The sequence below is a fragment of the Peromyscus leucopus genome, chromosome 8b (assembly GCF_004664715.2).
Source record: "Peromyscus leucopus breed LL Stock chromosome 8b, UCI_PerLeu_2.1, whole genome shotgun sequence".
In the NCBI taxonomy this organism is placed as follows: Eukaryota; Metazoa; Chordata; class Mammalia; order Rodentia; family Cricetidae; genus Peromyscus; species Peromyscus leucopus.
The window spans coordinates 89,896,453-89,918,363 of NC_051086.1; the positions used below are offsets into that span (position 1 = coordinate 89,896,453).

The 21,911-nt window shown below is 39.4% G+C and overlaps 1 protein-coding gene and 1 pseudogene across 10 annotated transcripts in view; one reads left to right on the forward strand and one right to left on the reverse strand.

Annotated features, from left to right (window-relative positions):
* The window catches only part of Gpatch8 (G-patch domain containing 8), a 73,751-nt gene that overhangs the window by 2,213 nt on the left and 49,627 nt on the right, over positions 1 to 21,911 (forward strand). For 6 of the 10 annotated variants that reach the window (XM_037201041.1, XM_028882619.1, XM_028882613.1 and 3 more), the window contains exon 2: positions 16,027 to 17,178. Coding sequence is in view for 1 of the 10 variants with exons in the window: in XM_028882608.2 (XP_028738441.1) it covers positions 16,027 to 16,101 (75 nt within the window). In the remaining 9 variants the exon portion in view is untranslated. Of the gene's footprint in view, positions 1 to 16,020; positions 17,179 to 21,911 lie in introns of those variants that run through there. The other 4 variants (XM_028882611.1, XM_028882614.1, XM_028882608.2 and 1 more) reach the window with 3 other exon arrangements.
* LOC114702237 lies at positions 11,753 to 12,205 on the reverse strand (annotated as a pseudogene).

A 21,911-nucleotide genomic window follows, 5' to 3' on the forward strand; every position in this document is an offset into this window, starting at 1 on the left:
TTTCTGACACCTCCCATGAAGTAAATATAACAGCTTTTTAAAAAAATTTAAAAAAAGGGATGCTTCATAGTTGTTTTATTATTTTTTTTTTTAGTTCTTCGATGTTACTACATACATTTTTAGCTGTATTTTCTGCACTTGCTCAGAAATAACCCACTTAAAATTTGAGTCTCCTAGTATTTTGTGTAAAGAGAATATTGGAAATGGAATATTTATTTATTTATTTATTGAGAACATGTGTCATGTATCCCACACTAGCCTTATGTCTGCATTGTAGCCAGGAATGATCTTAATTTGTGATCCCCCCCCCCAACAGTGCTGGGATTACAGGTGCTCTTCCACACCTAGAACTCCTGGTACTAGACAAGCACTTTATCCACTGAGTTAAATAACCAATCAGAAATGAAATTCTTTTTTTTAAAAATTACATTTTAAAAAATTATTTATTTATTTACTTATGTTTGTGTGTATAATGGGTATGTATACGTAGTAGATTCTCAACCACTGAGTTAAATTCCCAGTCCCTTTTGTAAATTATGCTATTGTTTCTTAAAAAAAAAAAATTACTTTAAAAATAATTAAGGGCAGAGGCAGGCCAATCTTAAGTTGGAGGCTAGCCTGGTCTACAGAGTGAGTTCCAGGACAGCCAAGGCTACACAGAGAAGCCTTGTCTTGAAAAACAAAGAAACAGACAAACAGAAAACTTAAGGGCTCAGGGTATAATAAGTTCAGTGGTAGAGCACTTGCCTAATTTGTGAAGGGCCCTGGATTTGATTCTTAGTACTGTGGTAGTAATAACAGTAACAATAAAATAATAAAATGAGAAAATAGTCAATATACACACACACACACACACACATATACACACATATTTTTTGGTTTTTTGAGACAGGTTTCATTTCTCTATGTAGCTTTGCAGCCTGCCTGGAACTTGCTCTGTAGACTGGGCCAGCCTGGAACTCACAGAGATCTGCCTGCCTCTGCCTACTGAGTGATGGGATTAATGCCAAGGCCACGCCCCGCCTGGATGTTTTAATAAAAGAAAAAGAAAACATTGATCCACTGTCAGTAGTGTCCTTTGGTTAAAGTCATTGAAGAGGAAATGAAACAGTAAAATACTCTGAGTAATGTATCTGAAATATGTTTCAAGTTTAGATTACTCACAAGTTAAATGTAGCCTCCTTTTAAGGTTTTAAGGAGTTGAGCAAAATAGTGCATATTTATATGTTTACCACTTGGGAGGCGGAGGTAGGAAGATTGTGAGTTTGAGGCCAGCCAGAGATACATAACGAGACCCTGTCTTTAAAAAAAAGAAAGAAAGAAGGAAGGAAGGAAAGGAAGAAAGAAAGAAAGAAGAGAAAGAAAGAAAGAAAGAGCGAGCCAGTTCTGGTGGTATGCTCCTGTAATTCCAGAAAGAAAGAAAGAGAGAGAGAGAGAGAGAGAGAGAGAGAGAGAGAGAGAGAGAGAGAAAGAAAGAAAGAAAGAAAGAAAGAAAGAAAGAAAGAGCGAGCGAGCCAGTTCTGGTGGTGTGCTCCTGTAATTCCAGAATTTTTTAGTTAGAAGTAGGAAAAATTAGGACTTCGATAATATCGTCAGTAAGCTAGTTCGAGGCCAGCCTGGGTTATGTGAAACCCTGTTTCAAAAACTGAATGAGGTGCCAGTAAGATGGTTCAGCTAATAAAGTCACTTTCTACCAAACTTGCCTGAGTTTAATCCCAGGACACACATGCTTGAAGAAAACCGACTCCCGCAATTTGTCCTCTGACCAGCTCCACGTGTGTGTTCCCACACACAAACGACAAATAAAATTTAGAATGTTAAGAAATGAGAAAAAAGGGCTGGAGAGATGGCTCAGAGGTTAAGAGCATTGACTGCTCTTCCAGAGGTCCTGAGTTCAATTCCCAGCAACCACATGGTGCCTCACAACCATCTGTAATGGCCCACTCTTCTGTATACATGATAAATAAATAAATCTTTTTTAAAAAAAAAAGAAATGAGAAAAAAGCATTATTCTTTAGGTTTTGTATATATTATCTTCACAATAATCCTTATGAAGTAGCTGCTTTTTTTTTTTTTTAAAGATTTATTATGTATACAGTATGTATGACTGCAGGCCAGAAGAGGGCGCCAGATCTCATTACAGATGGTTGTGAGCCACCATGTGGTTGCTGGGAATTGAACTCAGGACCTCTGGAAGAACAGTCAGTGCTCTTAACCACTGAGCCATCTCTCCAGCCCCAGTAGCTGCTATTATTATTCCCATTTTTACATGAAGTAATTGCAGCATAAATAGTTCAGTAACTTGGTTAATACATCTGTTACGTTGTAGGGCTTGTATTTAGATTGGCTTTTCCAATTTTTATTTTTCAAAAATGAAGTGTGTGTGTATCTGTGAGGGGTTTGTGCTTGTGAGTGCAGTACCTGTAGGAGCCAGAAGAGGGCATCAGATCCTGTGAAGGTGCAGTTAGAGGCAGTTGTAAGCTGCCTCACATGGGTGCTAGGAGCCAAATTTGGGTCCTCTTTGAGAGTACTAATGTTCTTACTACCAAGCCATCTCTCTAACCCATATATATATATATATATATATATATATATATATATATATATATATATATTAAGATTTATTTACTATGTATACAATGTTCTGCCTGCATGTATCCCTTCAGGCCAGAGAAGGGCACCAGATCTATTATGGATGGTTGTGAACCACCATGTGGTTTCTGGGAATTGAACTCAGGACCTCTGGAAGAATAGCCAGTGCTCTTAACCTCTGAGCCATCTCTCCAGCCCTTAGATTGGTTTTTTTAACTTTTTTTTTTTTCTTAAAGTATTTGTGGGTGTGGGTGTGGTGTATGGGGGCATGCCACAGTGCCTTTGTATGAAAATAAGGTCAGATCACTACTTACAGTTATCTCTTTCTACCTTTTTGGAGACTTTTGGAATTGAACTCTGGTAACCAGGCTTGCAAGGCAAGTGTCTTTACCTGCTGGACCATCTTGTTGCCTGACATTGCTCCTGAACCTGTATTCAAGACCATTTTTTTCCACTAGCAGTTTTATCCATTATCTATGTGTATTTATTTATTTTAAAGATATGGGCTGCTCACATAGCTCAGGCTGGCCTCAAACTTACTAGCTGAGTCTAACATTGAACTTCTAATCTTTCTGCCCCTCTGCTTGCCAAATGCTGGGATTATAAGGCATGCTCTGCCATGCCAGTTGTACTGTAGTTCCAGATTGAACCCTGGGTCTTGTGTGCACAGGACTGATACTACCAGCTGAGTCTGACTTTTATATTTTACACAGATATAATTGGATCATCAATTATGGAAGGTAGACTTATAGGTCACACAGGTAATGGAACCTTTTAGACAGTTAACAGGTTTTCTGTTCTGTTTTGTCTGGGATTAAAGGCGTGTGCCACCACTGCCAGTAGTGCATTGAGTTTTTAAGAAAAAAAGGATTACAGCAATAAAGAAATTAATACCTCTTTTTTTTTTCCAAGTCAGGGCCTTACCTTTAGTCTACCCTTGTCTGAGACTCATAGCATTTGTCTCCAAGTGCTGGGATTGCATGCAGGCATGAGCCACCACATTTGGCTCAGGCTGTTTTTGTTTTTTGTTTTTCTTAAGAGTTTCTCGGCCGGGCAGTGGTGGTTCACGCCTTTAATCCCAGCACTCGGGAGGCAGAGGCAGGTGGATCTCTGTGAGTTCGAGGCCAGCCTGGTCTACAGACTGAGTTCCAGGAAAGGCTCAAAGCTACACAGAGAAACCCTGTCTCGAAAAACCAAAAAAAAAAAAAAAAAGTTTCTCTGTAGCTCTGGCTGTCCTGGAACTCACTTTGTAGACCAGGCTGGACAAACTCACAGAGATCCACCTGCCGCTGCCTCCCAAGTGGTGTGATTAAAGGTGATGGTCGGTGTCATCCTTTATTGTTTTACATCTTACTTATTTATTGGGGGGGTATTTTTTCCCTATTTTCACATTTATTAGTTTGTGTGTATGTGTGTGTACACCCAGGTGCCATGTTGCATGTGTGGAGGTCAGAGGACAATTTGTGAGAGTTCGTTCTCTCCACTATTTTGGTCTCATGGATCAAATGCACATAGCAGGTTTGGCAACAAGGGCCTTTGTTTGCTGAGCCATCTTGTCATCGCTTGATTTTGGATTTCCCTAGGAAGTGAAAATTATCTGGCATTGTAGTCTGTATTTCACTTTGGTGTGGTAGCTGTGCACCTCTCATTTTGTAGGCAGTTGAACTGTGACAGCTGAGATCATTAGATAAAATGTGGAAGACCTGTTGTCAGCAGCCGGATCAGGGCCTAGACTTCCCTCTCCTCCTCAGTGCTGGGCTTAGACAGAAGGGAGTGTTTTGGGAGCCTGGTGTTTACTGAGCAGACCTAGCCTGGGTGCCCTTCTCTGCCTAGCATGGGGAAATATTGTAATGAACATAATAAAAATGTAACATTTGCTCAAGGACTTTCTAGAATCCGTTTACATGATCACAGTGTTAAACCGCAGTAAGAAAGCCATCTGTCACTTTTATGTAGTATGTTTATAGGATTCCTTTTTAGGTCCCTTTTCTCCCTTTTCCTCCCCTTATACTGGGGATCAAAAATCAGGGGCTTGATCATGCTACACAAGTATTCTACCATTGAATTGTGCCTTGAATCTTTTATGTACCATTGGTGATTAACAGAATGGGACTCTCAGAAGAGTTTTACTTGAAAAGAGGCTCATAGTTTTAAGATATTCAGGTCCCAGAAACAGGTTTTGTGTCTATGTGTGTGTGCATTGTCTAGTACTATGGAAGAGAGTTGCTATTCTAATGCAAGTTTGCAAGAAATAACAAATGGACAGATTTTATTCTCTTTTTTTTAAATTTATTTTTCTATTATCAGCTTGATACAGTATAAATTCTTATCCTAATAGTGAAATGTTTCACTGAGGCTTGCCCAGTAATTGAGTAAAATCAAAGCTTATTATAAGCCACAGTCATCCTAGGGTCCCCCCTGCTATATATCCTCCCTGGTTCTGTGGGTTGCAGTCTGATTGTTCTTTGCTTTATATCTAGTATCCACTTATGAGTGAGTACATACCGTGTTTGTCCTTCTGGGTCTGTGTTACCTCACTCAGGATGATATTTTCTAGTTCCATCCATTGGCCTGCAAATTTCATGCTGTCATTGTTTTTCTCTGCTGAGTAGTTCTCCATTGTGTATATGTACCACATTTTCTTAATCCATTCTTCAGTTGACAGGCATCTAGGTTGTTTCCAGGTTCTGGCTATTACAAATAGTGCTGCTATGATCATAGTTGAGTATGTATCTTTGTGGTATGATTGAGCATTCCTTGGGTATATGCCCAAGAGTGGTATGGCTGGGTCTTGAGGTAGATTGATTCCCAATTTTCTGAGAAACCGCCATACTGATATCCACAGTGGTTGTACAAGTTTACATTCCCACCAACAGTGGAGGAGTGTTTCCTTTGCTCCACATCCTCTCCAACATTGACTGTCATTAGTGTTTTTGATCGTAGCCATTCTGACAGGTGTAAGGTGGTGTCTCAGTGTCGTTTTGATTTGCATTTCTCTGATGATTAAGGATGTTGAGCATTTCTTTAAATGTCTTTCAGCCATTTGTGATTCTTTTGAGAATTGTTTAGCTCTTTAGCCCATTTTTAATTGGATTCTTCAGTATTTTGATGTCTAGTTTCTTGAGTTCTTTATATACTTTGGAGATCATTCCTCTGTCAGATGTGGGGTTGGTGAAGGTCTTTTCCCATTCTGTAGGCTGTCTTTTTGTCTTATTGACCATGTCTTTTGCCCTACAAAAGCTTCTCAGTTTCAAGAGGTCCCATTTATTAATTGTTATGTTCAGTGTCTGTGCTGCTGGTGTTATATTTAGGAAGTGATCTCCTGTGCCAATGCGTTCAAGAGTACCTCCTACTCAGATTTTATTCTTTTTTTTTTTTTTTTTTCCCTTTCAATTGGAACAAATGTCATAAGCTATAAAAGTCAATGTCAGGGCTGGAGAGATGGCTGAGAGGTTAAGAGCACTGGCTGTTCTTACAGAGGTCCTGAGTTCAATTCCCAGCAACCACATGGTGGCTCACAACCATCTGTAATGAAATCTGACACCCTCTTCTGACATACAGGCAGAACACTGTATACATAATAAATACATCTTTAAAAAAAAAAGTCAATGTCAGCTATGCTCGGGATACTAAAACTTAGATAAAATCATTACCATTTACATTCCCATAGTATGAGAGATGGAAAGGATTTGATTCAGGGATAAAACTAATAGAGGCCAAAGGAATATCAGCTGAAGGTTCTCTAGAAGTATTAAAAAAGTAAAGGATGTCCGGTTATGCTGGTGTCCCACCCTGGAATCTCAGTGTTTAGGAGGCTGAGGCAAGTCTGGGCTATAGTTAGAGGCCAACCTGATCCACATACTGAGATCTTATTCTCCAAACAAATGTCCTCTTCTGGCCTCTAAGGACACATACAAATATTAAAACTTTCTTTTTGTTTGTTTTTCTTTTTCTTTTTCTTTTCTTTTTTTTTTTTCCAAAATAGGGTTTCTCTGTGTAGCCCCGGCTGTCCTGGAACTCACTCTGTAGACCAGTCTGGCCTCAAACACAAAAGATCTGCCTGCCTCTGCCTCTGCCTCTGCCTCTGCCTCCTGAGTTCTGGGATTAAAGGCGTGTACTACCAATGCTTTTTTGAAGGAAAAACAAAAACAAAAACTCCCAAAGGCACAGGATATATAATGCAAAAACCTTAAAAAAAAAAAAGAAAAAAGATTTACTTATATATACAGTGTTCTGCCTGCATGTATGCCTGCATACCAGAAGAGGGCACCAGATCTCATTACAGATGGTTGTGAGCCACCATGTGGTTGCTGGGAATTGAACTCAGGACCTCTGGAAGAGCAGCCAGTGTCCTTAACCTCTGAGCCATCTCTCCAGCTTCAGCAAAAAACATTTTAAAACATGGCTTATATGAAAGTCATATTTCCAATGCCATATGAATAACAAAGAGAAAGACATTCATTAAAAAAGATCTTTTGGGGGCTGGAGAGATGGCTCAGAGGTTAAGAGCACTGGCTGTTCTTCCAGAGGTCCTGAGTTCAATTCCCAGCACCCATATGGTGGCTCACAACCATCTGTAATGAGATCTGGTGCCTTCTTCTGGCCTGCAGGGACACATGCAAACAGAACACTGTATACATAATAAATAAATAAATCTTAAAAAAAAAAAAAAAAAGATCTTTTGGAAAAAAAAATCTTTTATGCTATTTGGTGGTGTGCACACCTTTAATCCCAGCACTGGAGAGGCAAAGACAAGTGGATCTCTGTGAGTTCAAGGCCAGCCTGGTCTACAGAGCGAGTTCTAGGACAGCCAGGACTGTTACACAGAGAAACCCTGTCTGGAAAAACCAAAATAAATAAATGAATAATGATCTTTTGGTGGAAGGATGGCGTTGGAAAGAAGTGTGGTTACAAGGCTGCATATGATTGTGCATTTTTTTTTCTCACCATAGTGTAGAGTCCGAGAATGGATTTGGACAACTGTATTATTAATCTGATTCTTATTTCAAGGCTGTTCTTGCATGATCAAAATCAGAGGAAAACAGTTGTATTTTTTCTGCATATTTTTTGAGCAAAATGGTTGAGACAAGGGCTTTTATTATCTAGCAGTGTGCTTTTATTGTCTTGTTACAACATTCTGACTAGAGTACTGTAGAAGAGTTTTTTCTCTCTCTTCTCTCAGCTCTGGTCCCTTCCCTTCCCCTTACCTTTTTCTGCTGATTTTGTCTTTCTTGAGATAGGAACTTCTTGTGTAGTCCAGGCTGGTCCTAAACTCTAACTCCCTTTCCTTTGCAACTTGAATTGAGTGCTAGGATTAGAGACAAATGACACCACACCTCGCTTACCTCGCTTCTTAGGCTTTTTTTTTTTTTTAAATAATTTTTTTTTTAAGATTGGTTTATTTACTATATATATATATATATATAGTGTTCTGCCTGCATGTGTCCCTGCAGGCCAGAAGAGGGCACCAGATCTCACTACAGATGGTTGTGAGCCACCATGTGGTTGCTGGGAATTGAACTCAGGACCTCTGGAAGAACAGTCAATGCTCTTAACCGCTGAGCCATCTCTCCAGCTCCCCTTAGGCCTTTTTTTGGGGGGAGGTGGGTTGTGAGACAGGGTTTCTCTGTTTAGCCCTGACTGTCCTGGAGCTTGCTCTGTAGACCAAGGTGTCCTGGAACTCAGAGATCACCTACCTCTGCTTCCTGAGAGTTGGGATTAAAGGCATGTACCACCACCAATCATCTTCTGTTAACTTTTAAAATTGCAGTAAAAAATGATGCTATTAATATCCAGAATGCCCTGTGATCTGGCTGGGAAAAATTAATTAATTGATTAATTACTTAATAAAAATATCAAAAGAAAAGTTTTCTTTTTCTTTCTTTTTTTTTTTTTTTGAAACAGGGTTTGTTTCTGTAGCACTGGCTGTCCTGGAACTAGCTCTGTAAACCAGGCTGACCTCAAACGCATGACATCTGTCTGCCTCTGCCTCCTGAGTGCCCCCAATTAAAAGCGTGTGCTACCATTGACCAGCCTGATTTTCCGTTTCAAGGATAGTTTTTTTTCTTCTCTCTCTTGATACATTCCCTTTCAATAGTAAAATTTATTCATTTGGAATGTGTTTGTGTTTGTTAATAGATTAAATAAATATGACTGTCTTGTATGGTTGTGTCTGCCTCATGCCACTTCTTTCAAAATTTGAAGTTTAGCAGGGTATGATGGCACATACATATATAATCCTAGCTTTTAGGAAGCAAAGGCAGGTGGATCTTTGTGGGTTCAGGGCCAGCCTGTCTAATAATGAGACTGCCCCCCCCCAAAAAGGACATTTATTATTTATTGTGTTTGTATGGATGAGCGTGGCCTGTGAGTGCCACAGTGTGCTTGTGGAGGTCAGAGGACAGTTGTGATAGTTTTCTCCTTTACCATGTGATTATAGGAATCACTTACTGCACTTTCCCCTTCCTTCCTTCCTTCCATCCATCCATCCATCCATCCATTTATCTATGGAAGGTAGAAACAAAGTCATTTTGTAACTTTTTCTTTTGAGACAGTCTCATATATCCCAGACTGGTCTTGAACTTGCTGTGTAGCCAAGGATGATGTTGAATTTCTGTTCCTCCTGCCTCTGTCTCCTAAGTGCTGGCTGGGATGGTGTATGCCACCATACCTGGTCTGTGTGATGTTGGAGATTGAACCCAGAGCTTTGTGAATATTTGGCAAACATAGTTTTCAACTGAGCTATGCCTATACCCAACATCATTATATGATTTGAATTTAGAAGTCCAAATTGAGGTCAGCAAACAGCTATGGTTAAAGGTGCTTGCTACCAAAAGCCTGAGTTCAATCTGTAGGACCCACATAGTAGGAGGAGAGAACTAACTCCCACAACTTGTCCTCTGACCTCCATATGTGTGCCGTGGCACAAATGTGTACACACACATGCATACACATAATTGTAATAGTGAAAAAAATCCTTAATTATAGATAAATATGTTATTTGAGTTGTGAGGTAGGGCCACAGTACTAAGTTTGCTCAGAGACATTAGACAGTCTCTAAGGAGTGTTGGTAAATGGAGTAGAAAAGATAAAGCTGGGTGTGGCAGTGTATGTCAGTGTCCTCAGCTCCTTATAGTGAGTCCAAGGACAGCATGGGCTACCTGAGACAAGAAGCAAACAAATGCCAAGCATGGTGGTGCATGCCTTTAGTCCCCGCCACTAGGAAGGTAAAAACAGGCAGATCTCTCTGAGTTCGAGGCCAGCCTGGCCTACAAAGTGAGTTCTGGGACAGATAAGGCTGTTACACAGAGAAACTCTGTCTGGAAAAAACAAAACAAAAAAGGAATTTTTGTTGGTGATGGCAGGGAAAGACAGAGGCGTGTCTTAATATATTTACTAGCCAGAATTAAGTTAAAGGTAGACTAAGAGGCATGTCGAAATTAAAATCAATTTAAGCTTGGCTCACACCTCATCTAGATGGAAAAAAGTCATGTTTACAGCTTTGTTAATTGATATGATCATTCATCAGAAACTTAAGACCTGGGCCAGCAATGTGGTTTAAGCCAGTGCTCTTGCTGAGAAACCTGATGACCTGAGCTGATTCCCCAGAACCTACTATTCCAGATTTTTCTCTTTTAGGCCACCAACCAGCTCCCAAATCATGACATGGAGACTTATTATTAGTTTTGAATGCTCGTCCTAGCTTAGGCTCATTTCTTTCTTTCTTTTTTTTTTTTTTTTTTTGTTTTGTTTTGTTTTTCTAGACAGGGTTTCTCTGTGTAGCTTTGCGCCTTTCCTGGAACTCACTTTGGAGACCAGGCTGGCCTTGAACTCACAGAGATCCGCCTGCCTCTGCCTCCCGAGTGCTGGGATTAAAGGTGTGCGCCACCACTGCCCGGCTTAGGCTCATTTCTGACTAACTCTTTTCAACTAAATTAACCTGTTTATATACCTTTTGCTTCAGGGCTTTTTACCTTTCTTTCTGTGTGTCCTACTCTGTGTCTGCTGGCTTGGTGACTGCCTGTCTGGCTCCAGACATCTCCCTTGTTCTCTCCTCCTCCTTTCTCGAACCTAGATTTCTCCTCCTATTAATTCTCTCTGCCTGCCAGCCCTGCCTATTCCTCTTCTGTCTAGCTATTGACTGGTCAGCTTTTTACTAAGACCAATTAGGTGCCTTAGGCAGACAAGGTAAAACAGTAACACATCCTTTCATAATTAAACAAATGTAACATAAACAAATGTAACACATCTTTACATAGTTAAAATATTCTATAGCACCTACAAAAATGTGGAAAGAGAACAAGCTTCCAGTTATCCTCTGTCTTCCACACAAGGGCCATGAGTATTTGCCCACACACACATCATACCTGCAAGTGAATGCAAACACATGCATACCCAAATAATAAATAAAGTGAACTAAAGTTAAATTACTAAATAAAAACTACAAGGAGTTCCAGCGGTGGTGGTGTGGTGGTGGTGGTGGTGGTGGTGGTGGTGGTGGTGGTGGTGGTGGTGGTGCATGCCTTTAATCCCAGCACTCAGGAGGCAGAGGCAGGTGGATCTCTGTGAGTTCGAGGCCAGCCTGGTCGACAGAGCGAGTTCCAAGATAGGCTCCAAAAGCTACATAGAGAAACCCTGTCTCGAGAAACCAAGAAAAAGAAAAAGAAAAACCACATGGGGGGCAGTCGTGGTGGCTCATGCCCTTAATAAACCCAGCATTCAGAAAATAAAGGCAAGAGGATCTTTGTGAGTTGGAGCTAGCCTGGTCTATATATCGAGTTTCAGGACAGCCAAGACTAAATAGACCTTGTTTCAAAAAAAGCAAAAACAAAACAAAAAACCCACTTTGAGCCCACTGAATTTGGTAACTAACTTTTTTTTTGTTTGTTTTTGGTTTTTGAGACATAGTTTTTCTGTATAACAGTCCTGGCTGTCCTAGAACTCACTTTGTAGACCAGGTTGGCCTCAAACTCACAGAGATCTACCTGCTTCTGCCTCTCTCAAGTGCTGGGATTAAAGGCGTGCACTACCACTGCCTGGCATAAGTAACATTTTCATTACTATATTTATTTGTTTATCTATCTATCTGTCTGTCTGTCTGTCTATCATCTATCTATCTATTTTATGAATGAGGCAATTTATTAACCCAACATGCTTTGTTCTAATGCTTCTTGTTGGCAGCTGCCACCTATCTGGCAATTCTGTCCAGATCTCTGTCCCTGAGGTGTTAGCTTGCAGCCCCCATCTTGGTCCTTTTCCACCATTTTTAGCCCCTTAGGGCTTGGAGGACACAGTGGGTCACACTCTTGGAGCTTCTGCTGAAGTGACTGGGCCTAACACCGTTTCTCTGCCGTCCTCCATAGATCTTGGTCATGGAGCCAACTCCAGTACCACCTGGGAGGTACAGGTGCCTTGCTGTGGAAGCAGCTCGTGTGTAGAACCAGTTCTCATCATAGGAGGCAAGCTCTTTATGCTTGGCCAGCTTGACTGTGTCCACCCATTCGGGGACTTTCAGCTTCCTGGACTTTTTGAGGAAGGCTGCCAGAGCTCTGACGAACTCCTGCTGGTTAACATCTTTTGCAGTAACTCCAGGCATTGTGCGGCCTCCGCGCTGCCAGCCAGGGGAAGGGGCTATCTATCTATTTATATGTGGGGGCACGTGTGCCACAGCAGATAGTGGAAGTTCAGAGGACAACTGTTTTGGGAGGTGGTTCTCTCTTTCCACCTCATGTTCTGGGGATTGAACTCAGGTTTTCAGTCTTGCTCACCAACTGCTTTTGCCATCTAAGCCAGTGGTTCTCAACTTTTTTAATGCTTCAGCCTCATGTTGTGGTGACCCTCCCATCCATAAAGTTATTTTCGTTGCTACTTCATAACTAGTTTTGCTACTGTTATGAATTGTAATGTAAATATCTGTGTTTTCTGATGGTCTCAGGCAACCCTGTGAAAGGATTGTTTGACCCCCAAAGGGGTTTGGACCCCACAGGTTGAAAAACACTGCTCTAAGCCATCAAGACAGTCCTCCTAAGTGTTTTTAGGGGTGGAGATGGAACTGAATAGTAGAGTGTGCTTGTTTAGAATGTGCAAGGCCTGGGATAGATTTCCCCAGAACCATAACACAACATTCATTCTTTCTTTTTCAAAAACAAAACATTAAAAATACATATATATCCTCAATACAGGAAAAAGAGGGAACCAGCCAGAAAATTAATATTTGATTCAATGCTATCTTATGATTTATTCTTTCCTAATGATAGGAAAGATAGGTCTGAAAAAAACTGCAGTTAGAAATAACTTCCTAGAAATCTTAACTGCTTTGTCTTCTTGTTTCAATGACAATTTGTTTGATTATGCTTACATATAACATTGTACAGGCACATTTATCTCTCAGCAGACCAAATCATCTACAAAAAACAATGTTGGCAACTCAGTATGATGCAACTTTTCTGTATGTTCTTCTAGTGTGACATTTTGTTTTGTTTTGAACAGCATTTTTCTGGGTAGCCCCCTCCAGGATGATGGGGTAGAACTATCAATTCTTCTGCTTCTGTCCTGGAATTACAGATGTGCTACCCCATACTTCGCTATGACTTACTTTCTAGAGCATAAAGAAACATGAATTAAGACTGGAGAGATGGCTCAGTAGTTAAGAGAAAGTTCTGCTCTTGTAGAGAACCTGCGTTCAGTTTCCAGCACCCATATCAGGCAGCTCACAACTCCAAGAAGATACAGTGCCTCTGGCCTCCTCCTTGGGCACCTGCATTCACACATAATTAAGGGTTTCTCTGTGTACCCTTGGCTGTACTGGAACTCACTTTGTAGACCAGGCTGGCCTTGAACTCAGTTCCCACCTGCCTCTGCCTCCTGAGTGCTGGGATTATTAAAGACATGCCCCACCATGATCTGGCAATCTTAACAACAAAAAAGAATACAGAGCCAATACCACGGCTCTTGCAGACAAACCTGACTACCTGAATTTGATCTGTGGGACCCACATATTGGAATAAAGAACTGACTCATGAAGTGGACCTCTGACCTCCTCATGGTGGATTGGCACATTCATGGATGCACAAGCACACATATAAATAAGTAAATATAATAAAAATAGTTAAAAAGCAATGCTGTCTTCCTGATGCAGTCAGTTTAAGCATAGATGTCACGTGGATGTTGATAATGTTTTTAGTTAACAATTTAGACATTTGTTGGGGGAAAAAGAGTTCAGAATTTTAGATTTAGTCCTTTTTTTTTTTTTTTTTAATTTCCCAGGGCTTGTGATTGAATGTAGGGTCTCTTGCATTCTGGGAAAATACTTTACTCTGAGCAGCATCTCTAGCTCCCAGACACAGACTCTTTTAAACTCTATTATATATTTATAAAATTTGTTTGAATGTTTTGCCTGCATGCATGTGTGTCTACTGTGTCATGTCTAGTGCCTGAGGCAAGAAGAGGATGCTGGAACTGGGGTTACAGAGGGTTGTGAGCCGCCATGTGGATGCTGTGAACTGAATCCAGATCTGCAAGAGTAGCCAGTGCTCTCTCTTATCTGCTGAGCTATCTTTCCAGGCTCCCAGTCATAGATGTTTTTAAAAAATGTGTATGGGTGTTTTGTCTGCATGTGTACCTGTGCACCACTGTAGCTAGAGTTTTCCTGCCTTGCCCACGGTCAGGACAAATCTTTATCACCCTCCAGTCCCACAGTCGCTCAGACCCGACCAAGTAAACACAGAGACTTATATTGCTTACAAACTGTATGGCTGTGGCAGGCTTTTTGCTAACTGTTCTTATATCTTAAATTAATCCATTTCCATAAATCTATACCTTGCCTCATGGCTCACTGGCGTCTTCACATGCATCTTGTCATGGCGGCTGGCATTGTCTCCCTCTGTCTTCTTGTTCCCTCCTTTCTCCTCTCTGTTAGTCCCACCTATACTTCCTGCCTGGCCACTGGCCAATCAGTGTTTTATTTATTGACCAATCAGAGCATTTGACATACAGCCCATCCCACAGCACACCACATGGATGCTTGGTGCCTTTAGATCCCCTGGGGTTGGAGTTACAGATGGTTTTGAGCCAACATGTCAGCAAAGGGAATCAAACTTGGGTCTTTTGGAAGAGCAGTCAGTACTCTTAACCACTGAACTGTCTCTCTAGCTCCAGATATAGACACTTACGCTTTTTCTTTTTGTTTTGCTTGCCTGCCATCTTTCACTATTTCTTCCTTTCTTTTTGTTATTTTCCTGTGCTGGTGATTGAACTTAGAGTCTTGTGCATAGTAAGCAACGTGTCCCTGTCCTCATGCGTCTCCCCCACCCCACCCCCCATCCTTTTTTGTTGTGTGGCACTGCTGTCCTGGAATTTGTTCTGACTTCCAACTCAGAGATCTACCTGCTTCTGCCTCGAAAGTACTGGGATCAAAGGTGTGTGCCAGGCCTGCTCGTCAGCTTGTTTACCAGTGAATTATTATTTTTATCTAAGTTGTTCTATTTACCAATAAAGACTTGGGAGTCAGATGTTGGGGTGAAAACCTGCTAGATCAGAGAAGCCGAGAAGCAACCAGCTGGCCTTACTTTTTGGTCAGAGACACACAAGAGAGTGTCTCTCCTTCCATCCCAAACCAAAAAGACCTGAGAATCTCCTAAGTCTCTCCCTATTGCTTCCGGTGTGTCTCTATCCATCTTCCTTTGCCCTCTGTTCTCTCTATGATTAATTTTTGTCAACTAGTTGCTGGCTCTGCCCCCCACCCAAGGTTAATTTTATTAACACAGTTTGGGAATTTCATAGTGCGATCAAATAACCCGCAACAAATTATACCTCTAAATTCTCGTGAAGAGTCTGTGTTCACATGGCATAGCTTATTACATGTGGTGGTCAGAGGATGACTTTATGGAGTTCTTCTCTCTTTCCACTTCTACATGGGTTCTGAGGATCAAACTCAGGTTACCAGGCTTGCATACTTCCCTTCTGAGCCGTCTTTCCTATCCTGAACTGATTTTATGGGTGAGTGCATACCTTCTGTCTCCCAGGACTGAACCTAGGACCTCATGTGTGCTGATTAAGAACTCTAACTCTGAGCTGCATCATCTGGTGGCAATTTTTAAGAAAAATATATTTTTTTATTTAGCAGTATGTGGGGTTTGTGTGTTTTATGGCACACATGAGGCTATCGTGGGACAACTTGGCTGAAGTAGGTTCTCTTCCATCGTGTGGGTGCCAGGGATCAAACTTGGGTGGTCAGGCTTGGTGGCATGTGCCTTTACAGTACGGAGCCATTTCACTGGGCCTTATAGAATTTTTTCTTTTTAAGAGTCTCAATTTGTGGTACAGTTTTGGTTTTCTGCTGAAAAAGAGTACTAAAAATAATTTGTACTTGGTTGGATTATCAGTCACTTTAATATTAATTACTTTTGAAAAATAACTGCAGGGTTTTTTTTCCAGGGTAATCACTTTGATCAGTATGAAGAAGGACATTTGGAGATTGAGCAAGCATCCCTTGACAAGCCTATAGAATCGGTAAGATGACCCGTGCTCACTTTGGGTCTTAGTCAGTTAGTTAGGCAGAGCTCGTGTGGCAGTGACGTGAGTGAAGTTAAACTTAGGTAGAAGGAATAGTACGGTTTGGAGCCAGTACCCTGCATGCCCTGTGTAATTAGGTGAGCTTTGGATGTGGTTTTATAGTGTTGGGAAGTCAGTGGAACACAGAAAAGTCAGGATTTAATGGGAAAAATGTCATTTTGGCCCATATTAAGCTTTGATAAAGACAGAAAGTTGGGTGTAGTGTTTTTATAAATTGAATAAAGGAGTAAAATGTATTTTGATCCTTTAATACCTTTTCTGGGCAGTATAATCATGTGTGAAATGTTCCAGTAGAAACAGTTAAGTAGCAAACTGTTAGACCCCTGGAAGGAGACATGGTAAGCTTAGTCTCTGTAGCTTAAGGAATGTTTGGTGGTTTTTTTGTTTGTTTGTTTTTGTTTTTTGTTTCCAGGTCAAAAGTTATTTATTTTTGTCTTTCGCAGTTCTTAACCTATGACATCAATGATACCAAGTCATAGAACAAGGAAATTTATTTTCTCTGTCTCTTAATTAAAAAAAAAAAAGTCTTATGTTTTGAGCACTTAAAAAAGAAAACATTATTTTTGAATAACTATCCATTGTTAAAGTGTCTAAACTTGTTACTGTCAGTATTAAAACTTTATGCTTATATAAATACATATGCTTTATGCTTATATATATACATACTTCAAAGGATTTCTTTGAAGCATTGGTAAAGCTGGAATGGATAAAAGGTCAGAAAGGGAGTCCTAGTTTTATATCAGTCAAGATAGGTCCCCCTCCATGGAAGAAACACTGGTTGCCTTTTCTTCTGGGAGATAACAAGGAGGCTTAGAAAGTATAGATAGATAATTTAGTTCTTATTTTCAAAACTAACATAGTAAAGGATCAACATATATTTATGTTCCTAATTAGGTTGGTGTTGTGTGTGTTTGTGTGTGTGTTTAGATGTTTACAGAAATTTACACAACTTGGGGTGTTCGACATTTTTCTTCCACAGCAGTTGGCCCATATTAGCTAAGCAGCCATGATCTGGTTTGTATTGCACGGTCTGCCTTTTTTTTAATTTCTTCTCTAGGGTTTCTTTCTCCCCTCCCTCCCCTTCTTATTTCTGTCTTTCTGGTCCAGTGAACACTGCATATAGTACTTTCTGTCTTCATGTGCTGGCATGATGCTAGACTAGGCATGGCAGTAATTGATGACGCATGTGATAATGCTGCAGAGGGAGAGTTCATATCTGATAATGTGCTGAAAGTCCAGTTTTATATTTTAACAGAAGATTAAAATGCCACGCCCATTTTGCTAAGTTAAAAATCACCAAGATATGTGCCTTGTTCTGTTTTGGAGATTATCATCAGGCAGAATTTTATAATGAAATCCATAGGCAAGATACATGGTTTTGTAATAGAAAATGATTTAGTTTTCCCATTTTAATTTAAAAATATTTCTTTGTGTCAGAATTTTAAGAACAAACCACTAGTAACAACTCCCTAGTACCGTATTCTGTGAGGCACACGGATAAGCTATTTCCGTTGAGTACTTTGACTTGTCAGTATCAGGAAGTTTAATTAGTCTGAATCTGGAGCCTGGTTCATTGTCAATGTACTCAATATTTTTTTTTTTAAAGCATTGACATTTAGCACTTTTAAATCCTGTATTAGGTCCACATTATAATTCTTTTAAGCCATTCCTGTGACATGAGACTAATGATTCTGTTTCCTCACAGTGCCCAGGACTTTTTTCTTGGACATGTCGTATTCATAAGCAAAGCACTGTGACAAGACAGTCTGCTTGTGTAATCATTGCCCAGTAATCTCAGTGAGTAAGAGTAGAATTGGCTTAAGTCTTCTTTATTAGATAATGTTAATCTCCGTTTAAAATAACAAATGATACTGTGCTCAGACCACATCTTTACTTTTTAAAATAAATGTGTGGTCAGAGATGAATATATTATATTAAGTTATATTTCTAATAGAAAATTATTGCTGGAATCCATAAACATACATATTAATTGTGAATTGGTAGTTTAAGTAATAGCAGAAGACCTTTGTAGGATGCATTGTGTTAAATAGAAGTAGGACTCAAAAAAAGAAAAGTTGGGACCCAGAAAACAAAGGGCTTTAGTTCTGCTATGTAATCATTTGGAAATAAAATTTGAAGTTTTAAGCCGGGCGGTGGTGGCGCACGCCTTTAATCCCAGCACTCGGGAGGCAGAGCCAGGCGGATCTCTGTGAGTTCGAGGCCAGCCTGGGCTACCAAGTGAGTCCCAGGAAAGGCTCAAAGCTACACAGAGAAACCCTGTCTTGAAAACCAAAAAAAAAAAAAAAAAAAAAAAAAAAAAAAAAAAAAATTTGAAGTTTTAAAAGAACTCCTACGTGATTGATATCAAAGTAGGTAGTGTTCCTTCTTATCCAAAGGCAAAAGTCCCCTATCATCTGAATGTCCACCAGATAATAAGTATATATTTACTTACAGGGCTGGCTGGCTATCTTGAGCTGTTTTGTTCTAAGGGGGAAATGTTGCTTCTAACACAGAAAGAGCCTCTGCTGAATTAAAATCTTTCTCTGCAGCAATATCTTGAGAGGTGCTGACTGTTTTGCTACAGCATGCAACTCAAAAGTGGCTGGGAATACACAGCTTTGGGAGTCTACAGATCATTGCAGGAGCTAAAATTGTAGCCATTTAAATAAATAAGAAGGGTGACCTGCAGCAGCTGATAGCTGTGGAGGTCTGCCCAGGTTTGGGTCAAGAATATGCCTGTATGAAGGGCTGTTACAAGTATGGAATTAAAGCTATTTGATTCATAATAGAGCATATTTGATACAAACCAGCAATACGTGAAATGAGACTCAAAGATGCTAATAAATTATACCTTAAGTGAACTTCTGAAGTCTGTTAGTGAGATGATACAATTGTTCAGTTTTAGTAGGCAAATGTTAAAAACAAAAATCTAAGATTCATAAAGTATTTGATAATATTTACTATAAAGTTTTACTTTATTTCAACTAACAAAATACCCTTCTGATCAAGAGTAAAACATTTTCTAAGAAAATTACATTAGAATTGGCAGGTAATTTGATTATCTGAATTATGGTGAGAACAAAATCTAACATTTTTTTCTTTACCACAAACAACTTTTTTAGTTTGAACTTTAAAAGTTGTTAGTTTATGAGATTTTGAAGTCCAAGCCACAATTATGACCTCCATGCATTTAAAATATTTGGAAAACTAAATATAATCTAAAGCCGTAGCACAATCTTAGATTCTATTATAATTAAAAGAATTGGTTGTTATGGTTTAGGATATGATCTTTTGTGACCTTTATCTTAGTTTGAAGATGATAAATCAGATAGGCTAATAAAAGTTGAACAAAAGACCAAATGCCTACATCATAGATTTGAAAAGATGCTGTCATTGGTCCAGTTGTACTAATGTACCAAGTACAACTGTCCATCAGCCATTAGTTGCTTTTTCATTCTACCTGACTGATTAAAATCCTGACTTTAGGAATTGTCAGGTTGAGTGGGTTTTAAAAATTAGTGTTAAGTTTTCAAACTCTAGTTGTCAATGTTTAGCTTACTTATCTAAGGATTTAGTAGCACATGTATAGCTGGAGTTTTGTTATATTGCACATCTGTTTAGATCTGTGGACTCCACTAGTTCCAAAATGTAACTTGGTGAGACTGCTGATTTGACTCTTAGCAGTGACTTTATGTGGACTGCACAACAAACAATGTGCTTCTTGGAGCTGAATGGTGTAGCATTACTCTATGGCTTTTCTCTCTAGCCTTCATTTGTCATCTGTAGTGAGCTGTAGATGTTTTTTGTTTGGGGAATTTTTACAAATTTGTTCTTTGCATGGGTTCACCTGGTAGCTTTGGTTCTTGCTTATAGAGTCTCTCTAATACACAATCAGCAAAGCTTACAACCCACTCAAGAGACCATTTTTGTCCTGCTGAAAATGGGCCAAATTTTATAAATTGAATGTGGTTGGTTGTCAACTAAAAGAAAATTGAGTCTGGGATTAATATTTATTTAGTCACTGATATATCAGAAGTGTAGTTTTCTCTTGAGATATGAGATTCTATTTTCTAGTGTCAAAACTTGTAGCCAGCTCCTTTAGCTAAAATAGTTTTTTATCTATGTTTTGGTAGGCTCCCATCATACATGATGATGGTGTTGCCAAATGGTCCTTGTTACTGGGGCAGTATATAGTTACATGGAGCAGAGAGTAGTTCCTGGGAAAGTTTTCTACTTAGTGTTTAATTAATAGATAAAAATGTTAAGGACCATCTAAAATAGTTAATGATGTTTTTATTTGTTTTCTTTTTTAATATTGGTATTACATTTTAAGCATTATTGGTGGTTACTTATAAAACACTTCTAGCTTTTGAAGATCTTCTTATTTGAAAACTCCCACATAATAGACAAGAACACATGTTGGTAGTATGGAATTTTTTTTTTCTTTTTTCTTTTTTCTTTCTTTTATGTTTGTGGTTTTTTTGAGACAAGATCTCGCTGTGTAACAGCTTTGGCTGTCCTGGAACTCACTTTGTAGACCATGCTGGCCTCTAACTTGCAGAGATCTGCCTGCCTTTATCTCCTGAATGCTGGTATTAAAGATGCACACCACCATGCTTGGTGGTAATACATGATTTTAATTTATGTTTGAATTTTAGAAAGAGAAAGCCAAAACAAGTCAATTGATGTAATTCTACCACCCCCACCCCCACCCCCCGAAATGGATTTTCAGCTCAGCTTCATTTGAACACAGTAGGATTTCATTTTCAGCTGAAGAACATAGAGCTGCCATTTTGAATCTCAGCTCTGGAAACTGAATAAGGTAGAAAATAATTTTTGTGTATCCTCCTTAAGAAAAATTCCTTTGACTTATTTCTTAGCTTAAAATAGAAATTCCTTGTTTTTTTTTTTTTTTTTTTTTTTTTTTTTTTTTTTTTTTTTTTTTTTTTTAATGTACATTGGTGTTTTGCCTGCATGTATGTCTCTGTGAGGGTATCAGATCTTGGAGTTACAGACAGTTGTGAGCTGACATGTGGGTGCTGGGAATTGAACTCTGGAAGAGCAGCCAGTGCTCTTAACCTCTGAGCCATCTCTCCAGCCCCTCCTTGTAATTCTTACATGTACATTTAAATTGTAAACAGCCTAGCCTATTACCACCATACATCTTTGTGATTGTAAATTGCATTATTTGAAAAGACTAACAAAGAAGATTAAAATTTGTTTTTGTAAAATAAATTTAAAACTCGTATGTAGACATTATTAACTTTTTTCTTTTCTCTCTTTTTGGACAGTGTCTCCCTGTTGTCCATGCCAGTACAGCTCAAGATGGCTTTTAAATCATGGCAATACTGGTCTAACCTCTCAAGTTCTAGGATTTCAGTGTGAACTATCACACGTGGCTATCTTGTTGAGACAATTTCTTGTAGCCTATACTGGCTTCAGAGGATGATTTGGATCTCTGATCTTCCTTCCATCTCTCAGTGGGATTATAGGCACATGACATTATACCCCATAGCCTTTTCTTTGTTTCTTTTTCTTCTTCTTTCTTTCGTTTTTTGTTTTTTGAAACAAATCTCCCTATTATGTAGCTCTGACTGTCCTGAAACTGATGTCAGGCTGGCCTTGAACTCAGAGATCCACCTGCCTCTGTCTCCAATTTCTGGAATAAAAAGGATGAGCCACCATGCCTGGCTTTCTCTTAATTTTTTTTTTTTTTTTTTTTTTTTTTTCCTAGACAGGATTTCTCT